Source organism: Chiloscyllium punctatum, chromosome 4 (genome assembly GCF_047496795.1).
Source record: "Chiloscyllium punctatum isolate Juve2018m chromosome 4, sChiPun1.3, whole genome shotgun sequence".
Lineage (NCBI taxonomy): Eukaryota > Metazoa > Chordata > Chondrichthyes > Orectolobiformes > Hemiscylliidae > Chiloscyllium > Chiloscyllium punctatum.
Window position 1 is genome coordinate 47,932,303 of NC_092742.1, and position 27,390 is coordinate 47,959,692.

Here is a 27,390-nt window from a genome sequence, read left to right on the forward strand (position 1 = left end):
GAATTTATGAGGCATGTTCCAATAAGATATAAATAAAAGTTTAACATGGTGAGTTTAAAAAAAGGTTTTTGTAACTGGTGATTTTTTCAATAAATACTCGAGGCTTTTATTGGTCAGAACATTGAGTACAGAATTTGGGAGGTCATGTTGTGGCTGTCCAGGACATTGGTTAGGCCACTTTTAGAATATTGTGTGCAATTCTAGTCTCTCTTCCATAGGAAGATGTTGTGAAATTTGAGTTCAGAAATGATTTGCCAAGTTTGGAGGGTTTGAGCTACAGGGAGAAGCTGAATAGACTGGGGCTGTTTTCCTTGGAGCAGCAGAGGCTGAAGGATGACCTTATAGAAGTTTATAAAGTCATGAGGTGCATGGATAAGGTAATAGACAAGGTATTTTCCCTGGGGTGGAGGAGTCCAGAAGTACAGGGCATAGGTTCAAGGTGAGAGGGGAAGGATTTAAGAGGGATGTAAGGGGCAACCTTTTTATGCAGAGAGTGGTATGTGTTTGGAATGAGCTGCTGGAGAAAGTGGTGGAGGCTGATACACTTACAGCATTTAAAAGCTGTCTGAATGGGTATATGAATAGAAATGGTTGAGAGAGATATAGGCTAAGAGCTGGCAAATGGGACTAGTTTAATTTGGATATCTAGTTGGCATGGACAAGTTCAACCGAATGGTCCATACTGTACATCTTTATGATTCTATACCTTTATTTCACCTCATCTCAGCATGAGCACTGAGGTGTGTCTCTAATTGATACTAGATGTAAGGTTGTAAGGTGTAAGGGTTATGGGTTGGGATAAGTTCACAATGTTGGCATAATGGCTGTAAAGGTTGAGGGACCATGGGGGTAGGTAGAGGGATTTTGGTTGTCATGGAGAGTGTGAGGGGCATTGGGATGGCTAGAGGACAAAGATGGGCAAGTGGAATATGAAGCGTATGGTGGGAGGGCATGGGGAGAGATATATTGGCATTATGAATATGTGGGCTGGAGAGTGATAAGGAATGGAAGGCTTTTTTTTAATTCTGGTGCTTTATAGAAAATCTTTGACAAAGTCCTGGCACATGAGGCCTTTTCCCAGACCATCCCTGAACCTGGCAGCATCTGTGCTGTTTCAAGGGTCGCCTATGTGTTTGTGAAGTAAGGAATTGACTTTGCGCTTACAGTGTTGAACCTCCATGCCTCCTCACTGCAAATATCTGCCAATGTCTCTTGTCTGTCTTAGGATTCAGTAAGACTATCTGATCCATCCATTGATCTCGAAGAATCCATCCACCCATCAGGCAGACTGCAGAATAGATTACATGATCCATGTTTATTTATCTGAAATTTAATGCCACAATTCCTTAATTTATATTAACCTAATAAACCTCATCATTGGAGCATTAGACTCAATCTTGAACATGAAATAGGTTTTCCTGGAGATTTTCCTGATTGTTCCCTTTTCTCAATGGTTTCTGTGAGAAATGCTAGACAATGAATAAAGAACAGTACAGCACAGGATTCTATGACTTTAAATTTTGCCCTGTACTACTTTTATCTTGACCTGGAAGTTACACATTTTTCCATCCACTCTAATTTTCAAACTAAATTTTCAAAAGAGAAACAGAAGGTCATGTTGATTGGCATTTCCTTTTACAACACTTGAACTTAAAACATTATGTTCTGATTAATAGTGCTGATGTTTCAGAATTCTGAATTGTACTGTTACCTTAGAAAACCTTTTCAAATTATAAGCATCCAGTTCATTTGTTGAATTATGGATTAATTGGATGCACCAAATGATAATATTTAATTATTAGAGATTCTGCACCAACCAGATTCAATTAGTGCATGATATTAAACTTATATCTGGTTGAGCTTTACATATTCACAAAAACAATAATATTTTATGTAAATAAAATAAAATATTATTGTATCTGCATGCTTGTCTTCCTTGTAAGACAATGTAATTACTATATTACTATTAAAAATGACTTTCTACATTAAAATCCCACCTACACGTACTAAGTATATGCAAATCCTTTAATGGTAAAATTTTCTCAATTCAGACAGTGCACCTATAGGAAGGTCAACTCTCATTATATGCTTTAAAACTTAAAAAAAAATTAACTGAAATGTGAGATGCAAATTGCCCTTCTAAATGTAAGTCCCCATGGGTTGAGCTGTTGATAGTAGACAGTTGTACAAATGAAGTCAAATGCCATGGTCTGCTAATTATATACCATGCCCTTTTTGCACTTTTCAATCTATTAAGAATGACAAAGAGTATTGTGTGGAACTGTTTGTTACATTTCTAGCACTTAAGCCATTTTGTCCATAGTTTTTTTTAGATTACATTACAGTGTGGAAACAGGCCTTTCGGCCCAACAGGTCCACACCGACCCGCCCATACCCCCACATTTCCCCTTGCCTAACACTATGGACAATTTAGCATGGCCAATTCACCTGACTTGCACATCTTTGAACTGTGGGAGGAAACTGGAGCACCCGGAGGAAACCCACGCAGACACGGGGAGAATGTGCAAACTCCACACAGACAGTCACCTGAGGCAGGAATTGAACCCGGGTCTCTGGCGCTGTGAGGCAGCAGTGCTAACCACTGTGCCACCGGGCCGCCGTGATCACCTCAGACTATGCGTACGCAAATAACTTAAATTTTCAACATTTGGCAGCATGTAAAAGATTGGAAGAGGAAAACATTCCTTTTTGTTTGTTGTAGTATTTAACCTGATCAAGGTATGGATGTGTTAATTAGCAATACTCATCTTGGAGATTAAAATCAGAACTCAGGACTGCTCCAACAAGAGGCTGGGAGTCCAGACAGAAAGGCAGAAGGAAACAATGCAGAGCGCAGATCGAAAGTTAGAAAAAAAAAATAAAATTGGGTGACAGGATCACATGCAAAAGACAGGGCAATTGCTAAATTCTAAAGGGACAATAAGTGTAAGGGGCACTTTATCTAAATGCCCGTAGTATTCAAAACAAAGTTGATGAACTTGTGCAAATCAGAGAGGAGTATGATTTAGTTGCCATTACAGAAACGTGATTGCAGGGTGGTGATGACTGGGAATTATATATCCAAGGGTATCAGGTAATTAGGAAGGATGCAGGAAGGTAAGGGAGGTGGCGTTGTGCTCAAAATTAAAAATGAGATTAGGACTATAGGGAGAGACAATATAGGATCTAAGGAGCAACATGTTGAATCCATTTGAGTGGAAATCAGGAATAATAATAGGAAGAAGTCACTGATGGGAGTAGTCTATAGGCCACCCAATTATAATGCTGCAGTGGGACAGGCAATCAATCAAGAAATACCTGACACATGTAAGAATGGAACGGTAATAGTCATGGGGGACTTTAAAATGCACATTGATTGGCCGGATCAAGTCAGTAGAAGCAGTCTTGAAGAGGAGTTCACAGAACTCATCCATGATAACTTTCTTGAACAGCATCTTACCAAACCTAATAGGGAGCGTGCAATCTTGGATCTGGTCCTGTGTAGTGAGACAGGTAAAATTAATTATCTCGTTGTTAGGATCCTCTCAGAAAGAGTGATCACAGTATGATCGAATTTGGGATACAAATGGAGGGTGAAATAGTATCATCTAAAACCAGGGTATTATGCTTAAACAAGGGAGACTATAATGGGATGAGGAAGGAGTTGGCTAAATTAGACTGGGAATACAAGTTATATGGTGGAACAGTTGAGAACTTTCAAAGAGATTTTTCACAGTGCTTAAGGTAAGTATATTCCAGTCAAAAACAAGAATAACAAAGTGGATGTAGGTCCCTTGCAGGATGAAAAAGGGGAATTAATTTTAGTCATGCTGAAACAGCCGAGGCCTTTAATAACTGTTTTGATTCAGTGTTCACAATGGAAGATATGTCTAACATGCCGAAGAATGATGTTAAGGCTACGATGGGAGGTGAGGACCTCAATTCAATAGTTATCACTAAAGGGATAGTATCTTCACCATGGATATCTAATCCCTCTACACCTCCATCCGCCATGACCAGGGGCTCCAAGCCCTCCATTTCTTCCTCTCCCGATGTCCCCAACAGTACCCTTCCACCAACACTCTCATTCGTTTGGCTGAACTGGTCCTCACCCTTAACAATTTCTCCTTCGAATCGTCCCACAACAGGTAATCAGGAATATAAATGGAATGTTGGCTTTCATTGCGAGAAGGATTGAATTTAGGAGAGCAGGGAGGGATAGATAAGATAGAGGCAGGCAAGTTGTTTCCACTGGTTGCTGAGACTAGGACTCGGAGACATGGCAACACGATTAAGCGGAGTAGATTTAGGACAGAGATGATAAGGAACTGCTTCTCCCAGAGAGTAATGAATCTGTGGAATTCTCTGCCCAAGGAAGCAGTTGAGGAAGCTTCATTAATTATATTCAAGACACAGTTGGATGACTTTTTGCATGGTAGGGGAATTATGGGTTATGGGGATAATGCAGGTAGGAGAAACTGAGATGATGGATAGAACAGCCATGATCTTAATGAATGGCAGAGCAGGCTCGATGGGCCAAATGGCCTACTCCTGCTTCTATTACTATGCTACTGTGAAACTTCAAGTTTAACTTGGTACATTTCACACATTCTGATGAAGGGAGGGAAATATTGACCAACTTCTGTTGGAACATAGATTTAAAATAATCACATTGGATAATATTCTTTTGTTTAGCAGCTGTTACAAATCCTGAGAGAATTATTTTGGTATTTAATCTACTTGTTCAATACTGTACTGAATAATATATAGTTTAGCTCAAAACAGATCAATTCATTCAGGGCAGTTGAAAAATGGTGCTTATACTTTAGGAAGAATATGAAGACAAATACATACTGGGGTAACTTTAGGCTGAGGCCAGTGGCAGCGAAGGTTAACTCTGGAGGGGAGGGGGAGTATTTGGTTAACCTGGGAGGGGGAGGCAGATAATCCTGGGGGATTGGAGAGAGGTTGATCTCAGGGCAGGGAGGGAGTAGGTGTGTCTGAGTTTAATCAGTCGGGGAAAGGGACAGAAATTGGTTGGGCTGTCAATCCTGGGCTTGGGAAGGAGGTTGGGATGGAATAAGAGGCAAGGGTGGGGGGGTCCAGAGAGAGGGAAATCAGAGGCCTCATGGTCAAGGATAGGTTGTGCATTCGAGTGAGAGGAATGGAGGCCATGTGAGGTGGATTTGAGGTTGAGAAGATTGTGGTCAGTGGTCAATAGTGAGGTTAAGGTTCTCTGCCTTGTTACCTCAGTCAGACATAATAAATCTAGGAGGAAGGTGCAAAGTCATTCACCTCCTGTTTCAGCAAAGTGCCAAACTGAATGTCACTGCCCATTTTCTTGATGCCTATGAAACCTAGCCAAATCACAGTTGATATGAAGTACCAGGCTCTTTTCTGGCAGTGGATTAGCTGCTCACTCAGTTTTCAACATCAATTAAATCTGAAATGGGTGGGGGGTGGGGGGTTTGTTGGTAGATTTGGGTTTGGAATTGATTTTTAAGATTTAAACACTCCCCACCAAACCCATACTGCCTTTATTTTTGGACTGTTAGAGCCCTGTTGCACCCAGATCCTAAAATGGTGACCAAATGGCAAGCTTCACCAGTGTGGACAACTTACAGTATAATTCCACACACTTTAAATTTGTTTCTGTTAAGGAGACAAGTAGAAAGGCAATCCAAGTGGATTGTTGCACTTCCAGTGACAAGAAGCAAGTTATTTACTGATGAAATAATTTCAATGAAAATAGAAAATGCATAAGATACTTAGTAGATCAAGGTAGAGTTAACGGGTAGGATCGTCTAGGGGCCTAAACAATGTGGGCCATGGTAAAAGAAGTCAGAGAAGTCCAGAGAGGCCTATCTCGATGTCAGGAGCAACCCACTGCTTCTTAAGCACATGTATGGCATTGAGGTGAGTTTCACTAGGCAATGACGAGTTGCTAATTAAGGGGGAATATAGCTTGTTAAACATTTTATTAAAGACACATCTCATCTCATTAATATTCAGCTTTCCATCTTATTAAGCATGTTAGACAAGCTAAAATTTAGACTTTGAGAATCTCAGCATGGATGTCAAAGTGAATATCAGGCGACTTCAGCTCCCTGCTCCATGTTGGAAACCAGGTACCATTTTCTCAGCGCATGCCAGCTCATGCACTCAACATCCCTGGGCATTGGCATCTGACATGATCTCCAATCCACTTGCTGTAGGCTTATGCACTTTGGGCAACTATCATTGTAACGCTGGAGCACAAACACTGTTTTCTCAAGAACACACACCAAGCTGAGAGACTGGACCAGGCTGCATCGCTGGCCTGTTCACTAGCTGTCATAACGCACACTCACTCTGAGCAACTTGGGTGCTCATATTGTCCCTGCCTTGCCTCGTTTTGTGTGCTTTGTCCCTCATCCAGAGATATCAGACACACAGTACTACTATACCGTCTTGTTATTTAACACAGACAAAATGCAAGGAAACTTGTCATGGTGGTGAGCAGGCCTCAGTAATGTCAAGGGAGCTATCCTTTGCTCAGTGGATTCCATCACAGTAGGTCAAGTGCAGCCTTTGATGGCAGGGAAGATGCAGCAAGTAATAGTAAGAGTGTGAGAACATGAGCAGAGACAAAGCGAGAGTCAGGTATTTGAGAGAAGATGGTAGCAGTCACCCTGGTGGAGTGGAGAAGGTCAGTAACCATCCCACATCACTGGGCATTCCTCTAGAAGGCTGCGACATCGGGTTCCAGCTGGGTCTAATGTTGTGACCCTCATTTGGGCTTGGGAGGAAGATGATGTCACAGCTGTGCACCATCCCATCCAGCAGGACCTCCAGGTCCCTGCCCACAAAATTTGGTGCTAAATTTTCCTTCTTGGCTAAGTCCAAGACAAATGTCAAGAAGCCAACAGAGATGTACCCATACAGTTCTAGGATATCCTGACAGTGAAAAATTGTTCTGGGATTGGCATCTGGTGAGCTGACACTAGAATTGGATGAGAGAGGCGCTATAAGGGGTGGGATAGATATTTAATGATGCAAGTCTGATAAGGTACTGAGGAAAATGTCATGGCAGCTTAGCAAAAAAGAAACTCCAAAAAAACTGGACATAGCTGTTAAAGAAAGTATAAATGTTTTGGCACTTATACAAAAAAAGTAGGATTCAGGGTCATAAGCGTTTATGGTTTAAAAAAAAATTGTGCAATTTATTTCTATACTTGGCCAAACAGACATTGAAAGATTAAATTGAATGCAACGGTTACAGGGTCCTAAGGCAAAGTTCAGTTTAGATTACTTACAGTGTGGAAACAGGCCCTTTGGCCCAACAAGTCCACACTGACCCACCTAAGTGCAACCCACCAATTCTCCTACATTTACCCCTTTTACCTAACACTACGGGCACACCCACGCATACACGGGGAGAACGTGCAAACTCCACTCAGTCAGTCGCCTGAGTCAGGAATTGAACCCAGGTCTCTGGCGCTGTGAGGCAGCAGTGCTAACCATTGTGCCACCGTGCTGCCCACAGATGGAGAGAAAAAAAATCACACCAATATAGCAAGGATACATGGTTGATTTACAGTGACAATGTGATGAGAATTCCATTGTCTTCAGCAAAGTTTGCTGTTGAATATTATCGTGCTCTCCCTCACCTTTTCCTCGGCTTGTGCTAGTCTTCCTGTTTTGAGAGCAAGATTATTGGCTATGAAAGAGACAATACTTGAAAATGGCAGTGGCTCTGCTTTCCTGCTATCTTTCCTGTTCCTGTGGAGTCTAATATATATGGTACATTTCCATTATCTGGAGTGTTTTGTTTATTCAGTGTGTATTTCCTGTTCCAACGCGCAAATGTCACATTACTTTGGGGGGAAAGGAGTATGCCTGTAACCTGTCTAGATATGGTCAGGTTGTTTGGCTTTCAGACCATAGGCTGAGAGGCGTTGGAAGTGTGGAGATATTGAAGGCCATTTTAATCTGCATGGCTATGTACCCTGCTACACAGAAATGTTGAATATTGGGTCACGGTCAGAATATCTAGAACAGAGTGAATATTTATAAACTACGGCAAATGGGTTTCAGGTGAATCCAAAGAGATTCCACAAATACATTAAGGACAAAAGAGTAACTGGAGAAAGAGGTTTTTTTTGTCCCCTTAAAGATATATAAAGCCATCTACATGTGGAACCACAGGAGATGGGTAAGATAGTAAACAAGTATTTCAGTTCTGTTATTACCATGGAGAAGGATATGGAAGATGGAGAATTCAGAGAAATAAATTGTGATATCCTAAAAAGTATTTAGATTACACAGGAGGGTGTGCTGGATGTTCTAAAATGCACAAAGTTGGATAAATCTCCAGGACCTGATCAGGTGTACTCCAGAACTTTGTGGGAAGCTAGGGAAGTGATTGCTGAGCCCCTTGTTGAGATATTTATATAATTGATAGCCACAGGTCAGGTGCTAGAAGACTGGGGGTTGGCTAATGTGGTGCCATTATTTAAGGAAGGCGATAAGAAAATGTCAGGGAACTATACACTGGTGAGTTAGTGGTTGGGATTCTGAAGGACAGAATTTTCATGTGTTTGGAAAGGCATGGACAGATTAGGCACACTCAACATGGCTTCATGCTTGGGAAAGCATGTTTCATTAGTTTTTTGAAGATGTTGCAAAGTAGATTGATGAAGGCAGAACAGTGGATATTGTCTATATAGACGTCAGCAAAGCATTCAACAAGGTTCATCATGATAGAATAATTAGCTATGGAATCCAGCAGAGCCAGCCATTTGGATAAAAGAAGTGGCTTGAAGGTGGGAAACAGAGGGTGCTGTGGAGGGTTGTTATTTGGACTGGAAGCCTGTGGCTAGTAGGTTGCCACAAGGATCAGTGCTGGGTCCACTGCTTTTTGTCAATTATATAAATGATTTGGATGTGAATCTTAGACATATGTTAGTAACTTTGCAGATGACACTAAAATTGGTGGTGTAGTGGACAGTGAAGAAGGCTACCTCAAAGTTCAATGGGACCTTGATCAGATGGGCAAATGGGCCTATAGGCTGAGGAATGACAAATGGAGTTTAATTTAGATAAATGTGAAGTGCTGCATTTTGGAAAGGCAAATCAGGGCAGGACTTATACATTAACTGGTAGGTCCTGAGGAGTGTTGCTGAACAAAGTGACCTTGGGGTGCAGGTTCATAGTTCTTTAAAAGTGGAATCGCAGGTAGATAGGATAGTGAACACGGCATTCGAAACACTTGCTTTTATTGGTCAGTGCATTGAGTATGGGAGTTATGATGTCATGTTTGTGGCTGTACAGGACATTGGTTAGGCCACTTTTGGAATACTGCATGCAATTCTGGTCTCTCTCCTAATGGAAGTTGTGAAACATGAAAGGGTTCAGAAAAGGATGTTGCTAGGTCGGAGGGTTTGAGCTATAGGGATAGGCTGTGAATAGGCTGCAGTTGTTTTCCCAGGAGTGTCAGAGCCTGAGGAGTTATGTTGTAGAAATTTATAAAATCTTGAGAGGCATAGATAGAGTGAATAGCCAAGGTCATTTTCCCAGGGTAGGGAAGTGTAATACTGGAGGGCATAGGTTTAAGGTGAGAGGGGAAAGATTTAAAAGGGGCCATAGAGGCAACCTTTTTACACAGAGGATGGTGCATGTATGGAATGAGCTGCCAGAGGAAGTGGTGGAGGTTGGTACAATTACAACTTTGAAAGACATCAGGATGGGTGCATGAATAGGAAGGATTTACAGGGAAATGGGCCAAATGCTGGCAAATAGGACGAGATTAATTTAGGATATCTGGTTGGCATGGTCGAGTTAGACTGAAGGGTTTGTTTCTGTGCTATATAACTCTATGACTCTATGACTAAGAAATTTGAAATGCTATCTTAATGTTGCCGCCTCTTCTATACATAATAACTTCGGTGATTAAACCAAATGCACATCTTACTGTACCTCGTAGATGTTTACATGACCTTAATGTGTCATGTTGAATTGTAACTCATTGCATCTCTATTAATTAACTTTTCTAATTGATTATATCATTTGTCATTGATTATATACATGGTAATTGACTGAACAGGAATGGTTATGTAAAAGCAATTACCAGCAGCAACCTTGTCAGGGAGATCAGTGAAGATAAATCACTGTAGCTTTATTCATTTGATGAAGTTGCAGTTCTAAAATTGCTCACATTGTGTGATTCTTTTGCCCCCTTTTTTAATTTTATGTACAGCAAACTGGCATTGTAGAAATGGCCAGAAATCCTTGTGGCTTGTATAATTAGCTAAAGCATGACTAATTAAACTGGACTAATTGGATTGCTCTCTCATATAAGCCCGCACAAACATAATAGCCTGAAGAACATTTCTTCTTACTGTGAGGTTCAGTGATCCTATTGCACTTTACCAAATAATTCCAAAGTATTGAAAAATACTTCAGATTTGATGAGTTAGATTAAAATCCAGTTACTATTTTCATGTGAAAGAACGTGTCAATCGTTTTCCACTCAACAAGATTCCACAGAAAGTGATTATATTAATTACAAGGTTTTTTTGTTTTTGGTACTGATGTGTGAGGAATGTCTGTTGAGTAGGTTTCTCGGGGAACTTGCTGATCTTTATTTGAAAAGTGGCACAAGATCTTTAACTCAAGGCATAAAAATGGTTGCGTAGGTGTTGTAAGTTTAGGTAATAATTATCTAGTAGATGCACAGAAAGAAGAGGAATTAGTGCTTCGGAAGGTTCAAGTATACCTGAGGTGCAAAGATGAGAAAACCAAGCTTTTAATATTCCAGCTGTTAGAAGCTCTGGCCAGAATGTCACAAAATACACAGATCAGCAGTAACTGACATATCTGGCAATATTTGGGGGAAAAAGGTAACTGTGTAAAAGACTTCTCAAGTTCTATGGGGTAGATTTCAAACACATTATTCCATTGTAATATCAATTGGCCATTATCAAACTGGCCAATTTTCTGTTCCACTTCTAGACTTTAATTAGGCCTTTATTATGGCATTGACCTCCAGCACTAAGCCTCAAAGCTACCCTGAAAATTTTCAGGATGAATTAAAGGACAACAGGTGCATTTCTGCCAGCAATCTGTCTTGTGCTTCTGGAAACTTTAGTCTTGTTCTGTCTTTAGGAGAGGTGGCAGGGGCTGAATCAGAGAAGAAAACCAATCTAGTGTCCTCCTGTAATTACTTCTGTAATTCATAGCACAGTTATCTCCATTCTCAGGGACTCCAGACCATTTTTTGGGTCATACTCACCAATGGATTTGAGGAGATCTTTACAGCTTACTTGAATCTCCTTCCAACTGTCACACTCATACCAGATTCCAACTGAGGGGTATGATTCCCCCAGCATAGTGAACCCTGATTGCATACCTGCTTGTACAGGGACATCAAAATGGTGAAGTCTGGAAGCTATAACTAGAAACTGGTGGAATGGCCAAAGAATATCAGAAATTACAGAAATGGAACAGAAAATTGACCAGTTTTATAATGGCCAACTGATCTATTGAATTGGTATTACAATGGAATAATGTGTTTGAAATCTATCCCATAGAACTTGAAAAACCTTTTATAGAGTTATCTTTTTTTTCCCAATTATTGCCAGATATGTCTGTTACTGCTGATCCTTTGTACGATTTGGAGACTGCATGTACCAAACTCTAACTCTGAACCAGACCTGTCTTTTTATAAGTGTAAAGTTTGTTTTGTTAACCTGGATTTTCTATTCCATTTGTTTTAATTATCTGATATTAGGTTGGAGCATTGGAATAAACCTTTAAAAATTCAGGGTAATTCCTACAACCCACAAACCTCCAGGGAGGGGTATGAATATTTATAGAGCTTCCTCTCACCCAACTCCACTCGAGCTTTAGTGAAGCAACATGGAAAACCCCAACAGAACAGAAAAAGCCTTGCTTACACTGTCACCTGGATTTTCTATGATTTCAGTTAGTAAGCAAGGAGACTCCTAGTACTTTGCCCTATCCTTCTTAAAAAATATAAATTACAATTGCACTGTAAGAATAATTTTTTGGTGAATTCCAGGGACATAATTATTAAGGAAGGAAAGGTACAAAAAACATATAAATGAATTCTAAGTGTGCTTCTATCTTCAAGAGCTGATCTGAATAGTAAAACAAGAAATGAAGGCTGTGTTGACAGGTTTGATTTATCTGTGAAGGCATGATCAAAAAATAAGATAGTACTCAAGGCTCATTTTTGCCTTTAAAAGGAAGGACATTCGGAGGATTTTGTGCAAAATAATAGACTGCATTTAAAAGATCTGAGCATTTGCATGACTTCCATACTTGACATATTTGACGGTGATGTGTGCGCAAGGAAATTGTAATGTTCATTTTTGTTGTGCAATTACCTAAACATTCTTCTGATCTATTTCAAATGTGTCATGTCATGTACGCCTGCTTGAATATGCTTAACTCTTTTTAGTGTTGGAGTGTTTCTTCAAAGTAAATGCAGATTGAAGTAAGTTCGGTTATATTTATTCTCCTTTTGTGGAACTAATGTGGCTCCTGGAGTGTATATATACTTGTACTTGATGTTACATATGGACAAACGGAAAGTGATGGGCAGATGATAGACGAGCAATTGCTGTACATTATGATGCTTGAAGCATCAAGACCAAACCCTTTCTTCCTCTGCCCCTGCATTCCCCACACCCTGCTGTCATGTAATCTCCCAGGGGGCATAAGATATATTGGGGGCCAATAATGAGAATTCTTTTCGTAAGCCCATCAGTTCTGGAGATTGTTTGGAATAAGTATAATCAATAATGCCAGTTACTGTCTATAAGGTGTGATCTACGTTCCAGTTAGGAATTAACTTGGTTCCTTCTTAAAGGTTTATAGAGAATAGGCAACTAGCAATGTTGCACACATATTGTATCAAACATTTATTACCAATGGCTATTGAACTCTACATTTTAATTTTTACAATATACAATTTCTGGTGTCCTGTAAGAAATTCTCCATGGATCTTTCTTCGGAAGGCAAAAAAAAGTTTTGCATTTATAAGTCACCTCTCACAATATCTGGACATCCAAAATCATATATAATGTTGCATTTTGAAGTGCACATGTAGGAAACATAGAAATCAATTTACAATAAGAAAGGTCCCAAAGTTATGGGATAACCTATAACAGATAATCTGTTTTAGTGATACACATTGACTAGGACACTGGGGAGCATTCCCAAGCTGTTATTCAATAGTGTCATGGGATTATTTATATTCACCTGAGAGGTCAGACGTTGACTCTGGTTTAACATCTCATTTGACAGTGCAGCACTCCCTCAGAGCTTCACACATCTGAATCAGAGATATGAGTGCTGTGTTTGAGCCAAGCTGACATTGACTTGATTAAATTTCTCGTAACCCAGTGCCATATGTCAGCAAGTTGGAGTAATTCTGAGTTGTTGAAATTAGCTCCATACCAGGCCAGATGATGTGATTCCAGTGCTTTTGGCAGTCAAGCTCTTCAAACAAAAATGTTTTCTAGATTGCTCTGTCACAGACAGATTCAAAACACAGTTTGATAAGATGATGTTAATGAATTGATTATATAGACTTTTTTAAAACTGAGCAACACTTTTAGTTAGAATAACAAACAATGGCAGTTCGAAATTAGTGTTCGTGGGTTAAGTCGTTATGTTTGATCAGATCAATCACAGATAACAACATCTCTCAAAATGTCCTTATATTATTCCAACCATAATCTCTTCCATATCACAACCTGTACACATTCCTGAAGAAAGCTACAGCCAACTCACAACTGCATTTTCAAAGTCTTTGCCATGCTGTTCACGGCAACATTTCTGTATTCATTTTTTTTAAGTCGCAGACTTATTCCATCTTTAATACCCAAGTCCCTGATGAAGCCATTAGATTCTCCTTCTGTTTCTCTCTGTCTGTGTCTGGCTGTTCCCTTTAATATGGTCTTTTTAGACACTCTCTTCAGTTCAAGAGATGCAGATTAAAATGGATATGGGGAATAACTAGTTTTGTCATTCACCATCAGTTCATCTGAGTCACATAGAAGTCGGGGGGGGGGGGGGGGGGGGGCAGTAAAATCGACATTTTGGGCAAAAGCCCTTCATCAGGAATTCCTGATGAAAGGCTTTTGCCCGAAACATCGATTTTACTGCTCCTCGGATGCTGCCTGAACTGCTGTGTTTTTCCAGCACTACTCTAATCTAGACTCTGCTTTTCAGCATATGCAGTCATTGTTTTTACCTCACACAAAAGAGGACCATGTGTAGTGGGTCTAAGTTTGCAGATGACACTAAGATAAGTGGCAGAGCAAAGCATGCAGAGGACTGTGAAACAACGCAGAGGAACATAGATACTTTGAGTGAGTGCGCAAAGGTCTGGCAGATGGAATGCAATGTTACAGTAAAAAGGATTATTACTTGATTGGTGAAAAGTTGCAGCATGCTGCTAGGCAGAGGGACCTGGGTGTCCTTGTGCACAGAAGGTGGGTCTGCATGTACAACAAGTAATTAGGAAGGTAAATGGAATTTTGTCCTTCATTGATAAAGGTATTGAGTTTAAAAGCAGGGAGGTTATGTTGCAGGGAGGTACAGGGTGCTGGTGAGGCCACATCTGGAGTATTGCATGCAGGTTTGGTTGCCTTACTTGAAAAAGGATGTACTGGCACGAGAGGGGGTGCAGAGGGGGTTGACTCTGGAGTTGACAGGGTTGGCTTATGAGGAGAGACTGAGCAGACTGGGATTATATTCATTGAAATTCAGAAGAATGAGGTGAGCTCTTATAGAAACATATAAAATTATGAAGGTAATAGACAAGGTCATAGTATCGATGTGACTGGTTCAGTTAAGTTTCTGGTCAATGGTAATCTTTAAAACATTAATAAGGGGAAATTTAGCAATTAAAATACTCCTGAATTTCATCAGTTAATAGTTAGGTTCCCCGTTGTTGGATATAGCCATTGCCTGGCAATTGTGTAGTACAGATATTACTTGATTAGATTCCCTACAGTGTGTAAACAGGCCCTTTGGTCCAACAAGTCCACTCCGACCCTCCGAAGAGTCACCCACCCAGCCCCATTTCCCTCTGACTAATGCACCTATCACTATGAGCTATTTAGCATGACCAATTCACCTGACCTGCACATTTTTGGACTGTGGGAGGAAACCGGAGCAAACCCACGCACACACGAGGAGAATGTGCAAACCCCACACAAACAGTCACCCAAGGTTGGAATCGAACCTGGGACCCTGGTGCTGTGAGGCAGCAGTGCTAACCACTGAGCAACCGTACCACCCTACTTGCTACTTCTCAGTCCAAGCGCAACGTTAAAAAGGGGATTTGCAAGTGGTTTGAACCATGTAATCAGTCATGAATCTCCTGCCTTTTAACCTGATGATAGATTGGAAGCTATTTTATGTATCAGCTAAAGAGGCTTTGGCCTCGGCCATTCCCCTTCAGAGGTCCAAAGTAGCAAAAGCCTGGGGCTGAAATGCTTGACTTCCAGTGACCACAACTATCTACATTTTTTGCTAGGAATTCAAGAAGAAATTAGTAATTCTTATGGCTAAAGGGATCAAAGGGAATTGGGAAAAAGTGAGAATAGGATACTGATTTGGATGATGAGCCATGATCATATTGAATGGCAGAGTGGACTGGAAGAGCTGAATGGCCCATTCCAGCTCTTATTTTCTATGTTTCCAACCCATTGAGAGATTTCCCTCTGATTCCCATGGATTTAAATTTCGCTCAGGCTCCTGGATCCACACTTGGCCACGTGCTGCCTAGATGTCAAGGACAGGCATTTTCACCATACCAATGGAATGCAGCTGCCTTATGCAGGTTTAAATCAAAGCTGTAGCCTGGATAGCTGTGTTGGAACCCAAGCTGAGCATCAGTGAGCAGATTTTGGTGAAAGGGTGTAACTTGTTAGCACTGCCAGTTTTAACATCTGAACAATCTTCCACAATGCCAGTAGAAACTGGAGATGTAGTTATACTGGTACAGTTTGGCCAAGGACACAGCTAGTTCTGGGGCACTCTTTAGTGCCACAGTTAGGATATATTCAGGGTCTATAAGCATTGTTGCATCAAGTGTTTCTTGATATTATGTGGAGTGAATCAAACTGGCTGAAGATTGGTATCTGTGATGTTGGGAACTTGTGAAGGAGGTCAAGATGGATGGTCCATTAGGCATTCTGGCTGAAGATGGATGCAAATGCTTCAGCTTTTTCTTTTGCACTGATGTACAGGGTCGTTCCATCTATGTTTGTGGATTCTCCTCCTGCATTATTTGTTCAATTGCCCACCACCATTCGTCGGTGTGTATAGCATAATCTGATTCTACAACGGTGGAGTCACATAGGTCTGTATGTTGTATTCTATGTCCTCTCTCTAGTTTGCACATACACTACTGTTAGAACTTCAGTAGGTTTGGACCTCATCTCTGGGCATGCACGATGTTGTTCTCATTTTGAGTCATAGTCATGCAGCATGAAAATAGACCTTTTGACCCAACCAGTCCATACTGACTGTTATCCCAAACTAACCTAGTCCCACTTGCCTGTGCTTGGCCCATATCCCTCCTTATTCAAATGTATTTCAAGTGTTGTAACTTTACCTGCATCCACCACTTCCCTTAGAAATTCATTCACCACACACAAACCACTCTCTGTGTAAAAAAGGTTGCCACATATGCCTTTTTAAAATCTTTCTCCTCTCATCTTAAGAATATGCCCTCTAGTCTTGAAAGCCCCCCTCATAGGGAAATGACACCTGCCATTCACCTTATCTATATACCACTAATGATTTAAAAAAAACCCTATAAGGCCATCCCTCAACCTTCCATTCTCCAGGAAGACAAGTTCCAGCCTCTCCCTATGACTCAAACCTTCCATTTCCAGCAACATCCTGGTAATCTTTTCTGAACGCTCGCAAGCTTGATAATACCCTTCATACAACAAGGTGACAAAAACTGCTCATTAATCCAAGATCTTCCTACAGTATTAAGATGTTTTGCCTTCATTCTTCTATGGAAAACCATCTTCTGAAGCTATTCTCCCCTTTCCTTTACCCAAAGTTCCTTTGCTTCTTTAACTTTTTTATCTTCCACTAGCCCACTGGATCAAACTCCTTCTAAAATTTCCGCTACCCTAGCCCTGATTTTACACCATTCTCTACTTTCTCTCCTATCTCCCATCATGTCCTGTACTGATCATTTTGGCCATAAAAAATGCTTATCTATTTAGATAACCAGACTATCATTTGCAATTACTCATTTTCCCTCTCTAGCACCATTCCTTCTGGTCCTCAAGGATCTACCTGTGCCTCCTCCTATTTCTCATTATATACTGCTTCTCAGTGACAGCATCTAAAACAGAGCACTTTCACATGTACGCTGACAACACCCAGTTCTAACTCACCACCACCTTTCTTGACTCTTCTACTGTTATTAAATGTCACTCTTATTATTCCATATGCAGTACTGGATGAGCAGAAATTACCTCCATGTTCAGAAGACAAAAGCAACTTTCTTCAGTTTCTACTACTAACGCTACTCCCTATCAATACAACTATCTCTCTCTCTGGCATATGTCTAAATTTAAACTGGACTGTTTGCAATCTTGATATCATATTTGACCCACATTGAGATTTCAACTACCATGCCATTACTAACGCTATCTATTTCCATTTGTAAAACATGATTCAACTCTGCTCCACATCACCTCAGCTGTTGTTGAAACATCCATATCTATGCTACCCCTAGATTTGACAATCTAATGTACATGGAGCCAGCCTCCAAAATTCTACGCTTTGTATGCTTGAGGTTATTCACAGCTCTGCTACCCAGATACTGACTCACACCAAGTCCCATTCACCTATTTCCCCTGTGATCATTGATCTACATTGGCTTCCATTCAAGCAAAGCCTCAAATTTTCATATTGTTTTTTCAGTCCCTCTATCTTTGTAATCTCCCCCAGCCCCGCAAAGTTCCAAGCTACCTGAGTTCATCTAATTCCAGCCTCTTGAACAGCTCCAATTATTGTTTCTCCACTGGTAGCCATGCTTTCAGCTGCCTAAGTTCTAAGCTCTGGAATAACCTTTCTAAACCTCTTTGCCTCCTCACCACTTTTTCTTCCTTTAAGACACTACATAAAACCTACCTTTTCACCAAGTTTTTGACCATTTGTCCTAATACCTCCTTATGCAACTCGCTAACAAATTCTTTTTCATAATGCTCCTATGATGTTGCAACAGTTGATTCCATGAAACCATTCTGCGTAATTACGTGTTGCCATTGCAAATCTCAGTGGAAAGGGCAAAGGAGTAGGAATGATTGGTCAGCTTTTTAAAAAAGGCACATTGAGAATAATGGCCTTTAAATTGCCTGATTCTATAACGTATTAAATGCTTTATATATCAATATTATTGAAATGATTCATCGGACGAGCATTCAGATGTGTTAAGGTTTCGATAACCAAGTATGAATTACATTTGAATAGATTTATGTGGTCCCATAAAATTTGACTTTGTTGTGGAGAAAGTGCAATCATAGCTTTAGTCGTCAAGGTGAAATGGTTCCATTCATGTTCAGAGACTTGTGCAGTCAGAAATAAACTTTTATCATTAACATTTTGTGATTTTATTGAAAGGTAGCTCTCACAAGAAGTCCAATTCAATAAACAATGGGGCTGAATGTTTTTTTTTTAGGTACTCAGCGCCGTCGGCTGATTCCAACCCCTCTGCCTGACACTTCATCCTTGGGACGAAAGCCAGTGGGCACCACTGGGCAGTGGGTGGACCTGCCACCTCTGCCAGGCACCCTGAAGGAGTCATTTGAAATTAAGGTTTACGAGATTGACGATGTGGAACGGTTACAGAGACACAGGCAGGAGGAAAATGAGGTCAGTACATTTAGTACAACAAGTTTAGACAATCTAAATTATGGTATCAGTGAGGAATGGCTGCTTAAATAGAGACAGAGCACAATTACATCCAGGAGATTGACTGCAATTAAATTACTATAATTATTAATTTTACAACGCATATGTTGGAGTGCCCTTACAAAGAGGAGATAAAAATAATTACTATTCACAATTAATCATGCTTAGCCAGGAGAGATGGTATAAGTGAAGAAAATCTATGAATATATTATGAATGAACCTTTACAGTCTTTGGCTGCTATATCAAACTTTATAGCCATTCTATGCCAGGATCATTAACTCCTTTCCAGATGAAAAAAGGTGTGCTCTTTGAAATTATAATACATCAGCAGTATTATAATCTGATTTGTTCCCAATTAACTAAGGATTATGCACAATACCCATGAACATTTTTTTCTACAGAATTCATCATCCTAACTTTTTCTCCTTTCCTTTTCGTTCTTTGTCATTAATGTTATAGGAACCTTTCCAAGACGTTGATAAGGTGAGAACCTCAGCATATTTCTTCCCCATGAAACCATTTTGTTTTCTGTTTCAGATGTTTAAAATAAAGCAAAGAATGTAAAATTCAAATGATTTGCAGCTGCAACAAAGGATTATTGCTTTATCTCCTGACAGGGCTTGTTGTACTTTAATACAAAACTGAAGATCTTGGAGAAACGACAGCAGAGAATAAGAGAATTAAAGGCAAAGCATGAGTTATTGATGAAGGAACTGGAGGATACAAAGAGCAGGCTGATGATGAATCCTGATAAATGGAAATCAGAATGTATGTACACTCAGCTCTACTGACAAAACACAAGAGGGACATGGGGGAGATAGGAATTTATCCTTTGTATAAATACAAAGTTAATTTACTTTGTTTTGCAATCAAAATGCAAATAGAAACATAAGGTGCAAATATATGATGATACACTGAGTGTGAAATTTGCACGCATGCTGCGAACCCCAGGAGTAAAAGAGTAAAGATAAATAGGGCATGCCTAAATGATTCTCTGGCTTTTAAAAATAATCAAGTCACCACACATCAGTGGTTCCAGGTGCAAACCTCTATCTAGTAAGCATTCACTTGTCAATAAATAAAGAACAAACTGAGGATTTTATGTAACTGCGATCAATGTAACTAATCTTAGAACCAAGGATAGGAGATTGTTTCACAGAGAAAGAGCTGCAATTCTAACATTGCCAAAGAGCAGCAAAAGAGAACAGTTTAAGCTCTGAGATTGCACATTCAATGGACAGACAACCATTGTTAATCTAAGCCATCATGAATGATTTAGAGAGTGAACTCTCAAATCTAGTGCTGAAACTAATATCAGCAGCTTTTGTTGTGATTTCTTGATAGATTCCTGGTTCTTCACTGTTGGGGAGATAATAGCACTTTTGAAGTCATTGTAACAACGAAATATTGATCCCAGATTCAAGTGTGTGGAAGGGCAAACGTGATGTGTTAGTAATAGTCCCAAGCATCCTTGACCGGTGTTGTGAGGATGCACCAGAGATTGAATAGGGATCGAGGACCCTTATCCCTGACATGCCAGATTATCTAGGCTCAACTAACAGTAATAGGTCTTGTTACGGTAAGGGGTTGCACTGGGCGTCCTCAGATAAAACCTTGGTGTTGGTGATGTTGCAGTAAGACGCGAAGGTGTCATTGGTGCCTAAAGATAAGTTGAGGTGAGAGTGACCACTCTTGGCAACAAAGCTGCATTTGACCAAGTGTGGCAACAAGGAACCATCGCAAAATTGCACTCAGTAGGAATTGGGAGGAGGCTTTCTGCTGGTTGGAGTTATACTTAATACAAAGAAGGATGATTGTGATTTGAACTCCAAGACATGCCTGTAGACTTCCTCGGGGTAGTTTCCTTGGCCCAACCATCTTAGCTACTTCATCACCTTCAGTACTTCCCTGCCACATAAGGTCAGAAGTAGGGATATTCACCAATGATTGCACCATGTGTTCAGCACCATTCGCGACTGCTCAGATACTGAAGCAGTCTGTGCCTCAGTACAGCAGGACCTGCATAATACTCCGGTTTGGGCTGACAAGTTACAAGGAACATCAAAAGTGCCTGGCAAAGACAGTGAATCGAGTCATTACCTCTTGACATTCAATGACATTACTATTCCCAAGGTTCCTCACCAAAAACAGTTTGGGGTTTATCAGTGACCAAAAAATACAACAGCAGGTCAGAAGGTTGGAATCCTGCACCAAGTAACTCATCTTCCCCAAAGCCTGTCCAGGATCTAAAAGACATAAGTCAGGAGTGCGATGAACTATTTTCTACCTTGGATGAGTGCAGTTCCAGTAGCACTCAAGGTAGGAGCAAATTACTGCAGATACTGGAGTTTGTTCTGAAAACAAAAAATGGTGGAAATCACAGTGAGTCAGGCAGCATTAAAGCATTGAGCTCTGATGAAGAGCTCAGACTCAGTGTTAGCTTGCTGTCCCTCCATGGATGCTGTTGTGATTTCCAGTATTTTTTGTTTGCAATCCAGTTGCACTCAAGAAGCTTGCACCATAAAGGACAAAACAGCCCAATTGATTGACACCATATCAAAAAAAGATTCACTCCCATCACCACTGATAGAGTGTAGCAGCAAGGTTGCATTGAAAATTACCAAGACTCCTTAGACAGCTGTTTCTAAACCCATGAATACAATCATCTCAAAGGACAACTCAAACAGATACATGAGAATACCACCACCTGCAAATTCCCCTTCAAACCACTCACCATCCTGGAAGTATGTAGCTATTCCTTCAGTGTTACTTGTTCAAAGTCCTAGTACATCCTCCCTAAAGGTGTTGTGGGTCTACCCACATCCCAAATAGACTGCAAAAGTTGAAGAAGGCAGCTAATCCCCACTTTCTCAAGGGCATCTAGGGATGGACAATAAATGCCCTGTCAGTGATGCTCATGTCCCTTGAATGATTAAAAGGAAATCAACCAGAGAGCTACTACAAATCATTCTGGGATTTGGCAGGCCATGACTCTGTGCCAACCTTGGTAAAATCTGTTTCTGCATCTGAAATGACATTTTGTTTTTAATGGCTGGATTGTTTTGTCAGTCAAGAGAGGATGTAGGGTTTCTAATGCAGAAGCAGTCCTACCAATGTGATTGGCCATGTTTGGTGTGACTGGCAACATAATGGCATAAATGCAGCAGTTCTGTTCTCGGTTGATATGTCTCACTGTATTTCATGCTTCTCTTGGGCTATTTTTGTCAGATTTGCCTGTCACCTACTAGACCAGGTATGACTCAAGAAATTCAAATCAATGTGTCAAATCAATAAACTTTGTTTCTAAAGTCCCTATGATAGCTCATTTGTCACTGAACCACTGAGAACAGGCAAGTTCCAGATTCAATTCTTGGCAGTTTCCAGGCAATGTAGGAATGATGATGGGGTCGACCTGGAAGAGGAAAATTAATGAGGATCATTCTCCTGCTTGTATCTGGTCCTGGTTCCACTGGTAATGCTGACATGTGGATATTGGGTCAGACTTGATAGTGTTCCAACTTCACCCATCATTGCACACTTTCGAAATTCACACATGAATTACTTCAGTTTGCCAAAATATCTTTTGTAAATTTTCTCCGCTCCTCAGTTCCAACTCATTGTTTGCAGTTCCATAAATGCTAATTGCTCCACTGTACTTCACTTAGCTATTATCCATTTAATAGTAGCTAGTGCCAACTACAAAACCTCGCCAAGTCAGGAAGCTCTCACGTTTTTTAAATGGTGTGCACTAGGTTTGAACAATTGGTCACATAGAACCTAATAAAACACGTCAAAGCATAATGCCTGGAAAAGAAAAGGATCTTCACAAAATGTTAGAGGGACTGTGAGTCAGTGACTGAAAATTTAACTCATAGTAAGCACCAACAGGTATAATCTGTAGATATTAATCTTGTTACATAATAGTGAACATTGGTGTTGCTAATCGAATACAAAATATATTTTACTCTCCGTTAATGAAAATTCAATGAGTGGCACATGCTAAGTGTATTTTAGTAACTGTTGTGAAGTATACAAAGGTGACTAATTCAAAGTTATGATCTGTCGTCGTACTTAAATTGATTCAAGTAGGAATAAGAACCTGTATTACTACGCCATGCCTTCCTGATCATTTGGATTGGACATACTGCATAGAGAAAGAAAAAATCAAACACAATTATTTTAATTGTGTAAATAAAATAATTCAAAGAATAAAACTGTGTTTTGTGCACAGTATGGAAATTACAAATCTACTTCCTGCAATAATTCTACAAAAGATTTATGTCTTTTGTAATTCAATCACCGTTATTTTGTATTTTAAGAGAAGATTGTCCAGAAATGCTGTGGGGATTATAGCCCTTGCTATAGTTTCAGCAGAGGTTTGGCAGAGCTCCTAAAGAAACAAATATAAATTATTGAAAATGTTGCTTCAGGTCTTGGCATTGGGGCCTACACCAGTCTTTTGCTAAAGCTAAAGATGGAAGATTATATGAACCACTGCAGAAATTCTCCTTAATACTGCAAAGTCATTTACCTAAAATTCTAAACAGATTGAGCTAAACAATGTGCTTTGATAGATCATAAGGACAAATATTTAAGATTCGACATGCTGCAAACTGCAAAATAAAGAAGTATTGAACCTTTTGCTATCCTACCTCTCCCCAGTAATGCTAAAGTCTTGTTGCATCCTGTGGCATAGTGTGCCAGGAGTTTGGAGTCATGCCTTCCCAAGAGGTGAATTGGCAATCAGCTGTGTCTTTGAACACTAGTTAAGGGGAAGATGAGACAATAAAAATCCTACCTATTTGTGTCTGCTCTCATACCGTACTTAGTGGCTGATTACAGAGAAGTATTAACAGAGATTATGTCAAACTAACTCCTGCTGGGGATTAATAAGTCACTAACGAGAGGCAATTCATTTAATAGGGCAAGAGACTGAGTGCCCCCAGATGTTTCATCTATTTGCTTATAATACAAATATAATGATTTTAAGTTATAAATCTTTCTGCATATGTCATCTTTTGGTTGCCTGATTAGCTTGCACTATCTCTGTTAACAGTTGAGGTTGACCTAACCCTGGATAAAGAGTCCCTGGAGTACCTGGAGGCACTGGAAGAGGTAACTGAGGAGCTTGAACATCGTGTCAACCTATGCAAGGCAAGGATAATGATGGTGACCTGTTTTGATATTGGCATGATCACTGAAGTGATTGATGGACCGAGGGAAGTGCAAGTATAAAGATGGCCACTGATGAGAGACCATAAGATCTGGATCATTTTACAATGAAAGCAGGCAATGTATGAAGCAAAAGGATGTTAAGGAATTCTGTTTGAGGGAAGGATGGTGATATAGAGACAAAGGAAGGTGGTGGAGAATGTTGAGAGAGAGCTGATGTGGTGACAATGAATCTTGATGGTGAGTTCTGTAAATCAATACAGTGCCTCAGAGCTTAAATAGAATGAAAGCTTAAACTGTTCATGCGAACAATTTCCTTTCCCTGAAGGAAGAAAGAAGGCAACATAAACCAAGAAGAACAAAGAACTGAAAAAACCTTAAAGTGCCTTTTTGATTAACTTGATTTATTTACATTGGTGCTAGTAAAGAAACCAGCAAACCTAAGTAAACACTAAAACAAAATGCTTATTTTATACTGTATATTGTATTTATATGACATATGTAAAAAATTCATTGTAGCAAAGCAATAAGTAAATTATGTTCACATCTCTGACTTTGCCTTCTTGTTTAGAGAGCCAGTTATATGTTTTCAATTTTGGAATATTCCCACATGCATAAATATTTCATAGTATTCTGTTTTATCAGTGTTTTTAAAAAATGTTATTAATTGAGGCATATTATAAAATGTCATAACTTTTTGGGAGATTTTTATATCAAATCTTGTTTGTTTTTGGGTGACTTCTTCGTACACATCGCTTTTGATGCAGAAGGGCAGAATGAGATTCCTAGTTTTTTAAAGCAATTATAAATAAATCAGTAAAGAGGTCACTGTGCCAAATATTGTGAACTGGGGCTAACAGCAGCAATCCAGTGTAGCCACAGAGTGACCCTTCATATGAATCCACTATTGTAAGTTATCAATGATCAAATTTATATACTCTTTTTTAGAAACCAAAAACAGGTTTACAAAATGATAACGTTATTGATTTATGAAAGGTTTGATTATGTCAATTAAAAAAAATACATCTCAGGATTTCTTCAAAAAGAAACAAATTTGATAGAAGAGCTATTTGAACACACCATAAAAGTATGTGTAAGTTTTCTTTTTCTTTTTATTACTGGATAACAGCTATTATTACGAGGAATTATTGCCAAGCAAAAATGATTTTATGTGAAGAAATAATAAATACAGTATGACAATTCATTGTGAATGGTATTTTCTCACCATTTTATTTGTGAAGGTTTTTTTTTCCAGAATCTTTGTAAAAATGTATATTATGCTTGTTGCATTAGCTTTTATCTGTGAATAAATGACATGTCCACTGGTATTAATATTTCTGTTTCATATTAATAATTTTACATTGAGAAAGCATTAAGATGCATATTCAATATTACACTGACAGTCAGTGATAATGCACCTTTTGTAAGTGATATTATTTAGAATATTTTGTTATACTGTATTGTGAATATACTATGAGTACACTATAGTGAGTAAACTGAACCACAGTAAAACTCCTGACTATTTGAAAGTAGAATATATGTTAATTTGGAAGGATCTACACATATTAAGTTAACCACTGGCCATCAAGGATTAGAAAGGGCCATTGTAGTTCACCACTGCGGGTAGTATTCACTATTTTATCCAGCTGCACATTGAACATCCTCAATATTTTGGCCTCTACTGTCAATACTGTGGTAATCTTAAACAATCTGTTTCTTGCTGATGTCGACAGACTGTCTGTCATGAATTGATTGCTGATCTTGCATTGCTGCTAGCCTGTCATTTTCAGGTCACACATGCTGTTATGGGACACAAAATGAAAATCTGCCATTTTGCAGCACTGTTCTTTATCTTAAGAGGCATAAATATTAAGTTGTAGAAGTAAAATGGATCAGAAAAGAATAAATCGTCATACTCTCAGGCAGTGAATAAAGGCACAGGTCCCAACAATACCTTGAAATCAGTTTCCTAACATCCTGTACACCTCAACAGTACTGGGACCAATGCCCTCTTGGAATGGGTTTTACTATTGTGGTTGCAGAGAATTTAAACTAAATTGGCAAGAGCGATGACACCAGAATATAGAAGTAAAAATGAGGAATAAGGTACATAATGGAGCTAGTGTTGGATTGTAGTTGGTGTGTGTGTGGCCTGCATGGGAAATTGTAACTGGTGGTGTTCTCCTGCATCTAGTTCCTGTGTTGTTCTAGATGGTAGAGCTTGTAGATTTGGACAGTGCTGTTACAGGAGGCCTAGTGAGTTCCTGCAATGCATCTTGTATTTGCTATACACTGCTATCACAGTATGCCAAAAATAAAGACAGTGAATGTTCACAGCGGTGGATGGGATGCTCAGTGCTCAGCTAATGACTGCAGAATTCTGAGCTTCATATCTTCTCTTTTAGAACCATATTTTGGTAGTTAGTCCAATTCATTTTGTGGTCAATGGTAACCTCCCAGATGTTGGTGGGGGAAGTTCAGTGATAGTACTGCCAATGAATGTTAAGGTTTAAATTATCTTGTTGGAGATTATCATTGCCTGGCAGTTATGTGGTGCAAATGTTATTTGCTATTTGTCAGCTCAGGTTTGAATGTTGTCCATGTCATGCTACCTATAACCAAGGACTGCTTCAGATTTTGATAAACATTAAATGGCACATAACTATTGAAAGAGAGAAAGACAGTATAGGTCTTCTGCCAATCACAAGTATATACTTGCAGCTTGGAGATATAAGCATCTTATGATATGATTGGATATTTAATCACATATTAGTTTGAATAACAGATGGAAGGCCATTGATGAAACAACTGAAGATGTTTGGGACTAAGACATTATCATGTAGGGCTCCTGTAGCAATATCCAAAGTACCTTCAATAATCGCAACCATCTTTCTTTGTGCTTGGCACAAGTCCTTCAGATGGAGAGTATCGCCCCCTCACCACCCGACTACTTAATTAAGTGTTTTGCAAGAGCTCCTAGATGCTGTACTCAGGCAAGTTATTCCCTGATGTCAAGGGCAGGCACTCACATTGCCTCTGGAATTCAGCTCTCTTGTCTATGATTAGACTAAGGCCCCTCTTCATGTTCCCATCCTTCACTGAACATTATCAGGCCCTATTTAAAATTGTCGTCAGGTCCTACTAATGTCATCAAATCCCTCTTTGTATGTGTAAAAGCGAGCTTTGCTGCATTCAGGTCGTGCCTTTGTAGCCTACTCCTAAAAGTTGGTTAACATCAGAATTGGCATGAAGCAGAC

At 39.7% G+C, this 27,390-nt stretch overlaps 1 protein-coding gene across 3 annotated transcripts in view; it reads left to right on the forward strand.

Moving 5' to 3' along the window:
- The window catches only part of kif26ab (kinesin family member 26Ab), a 245,943-nt gene extending 220,495 nt beyond the window's left edge, over positions 1-25,448 (forward strand). For 2 of the 3 annotated variants that reach the window (XM_072568615.1, XM_072568619.1), the window contains 4 exons: positions 18,728-18,921; positions 19,421-19,444; positions 19,579-19,729; positions 24,018-25,448. In XM_072568615.1, coding sequence (XP_072424716.1) covers positions 18,728-18,921; positions 19,421-19,444; positions 19,579-19,729; positions 24,018-24,196 — 548 coding nt within the window. In that variant the 3' untranslated portion in view covers positions 24,197-25,448. The remainder of the gene's footprint in view (positions 1-18,727; positions 18,922-19,420; positions 19,445-19,578; positions 19,730-24,017) is intronic. The other variant, XM_072568616.1, reaches the window with a different exon arrangement.
- Positions 25,449-27,390: the final 1,942 nt, after the last annotated feature.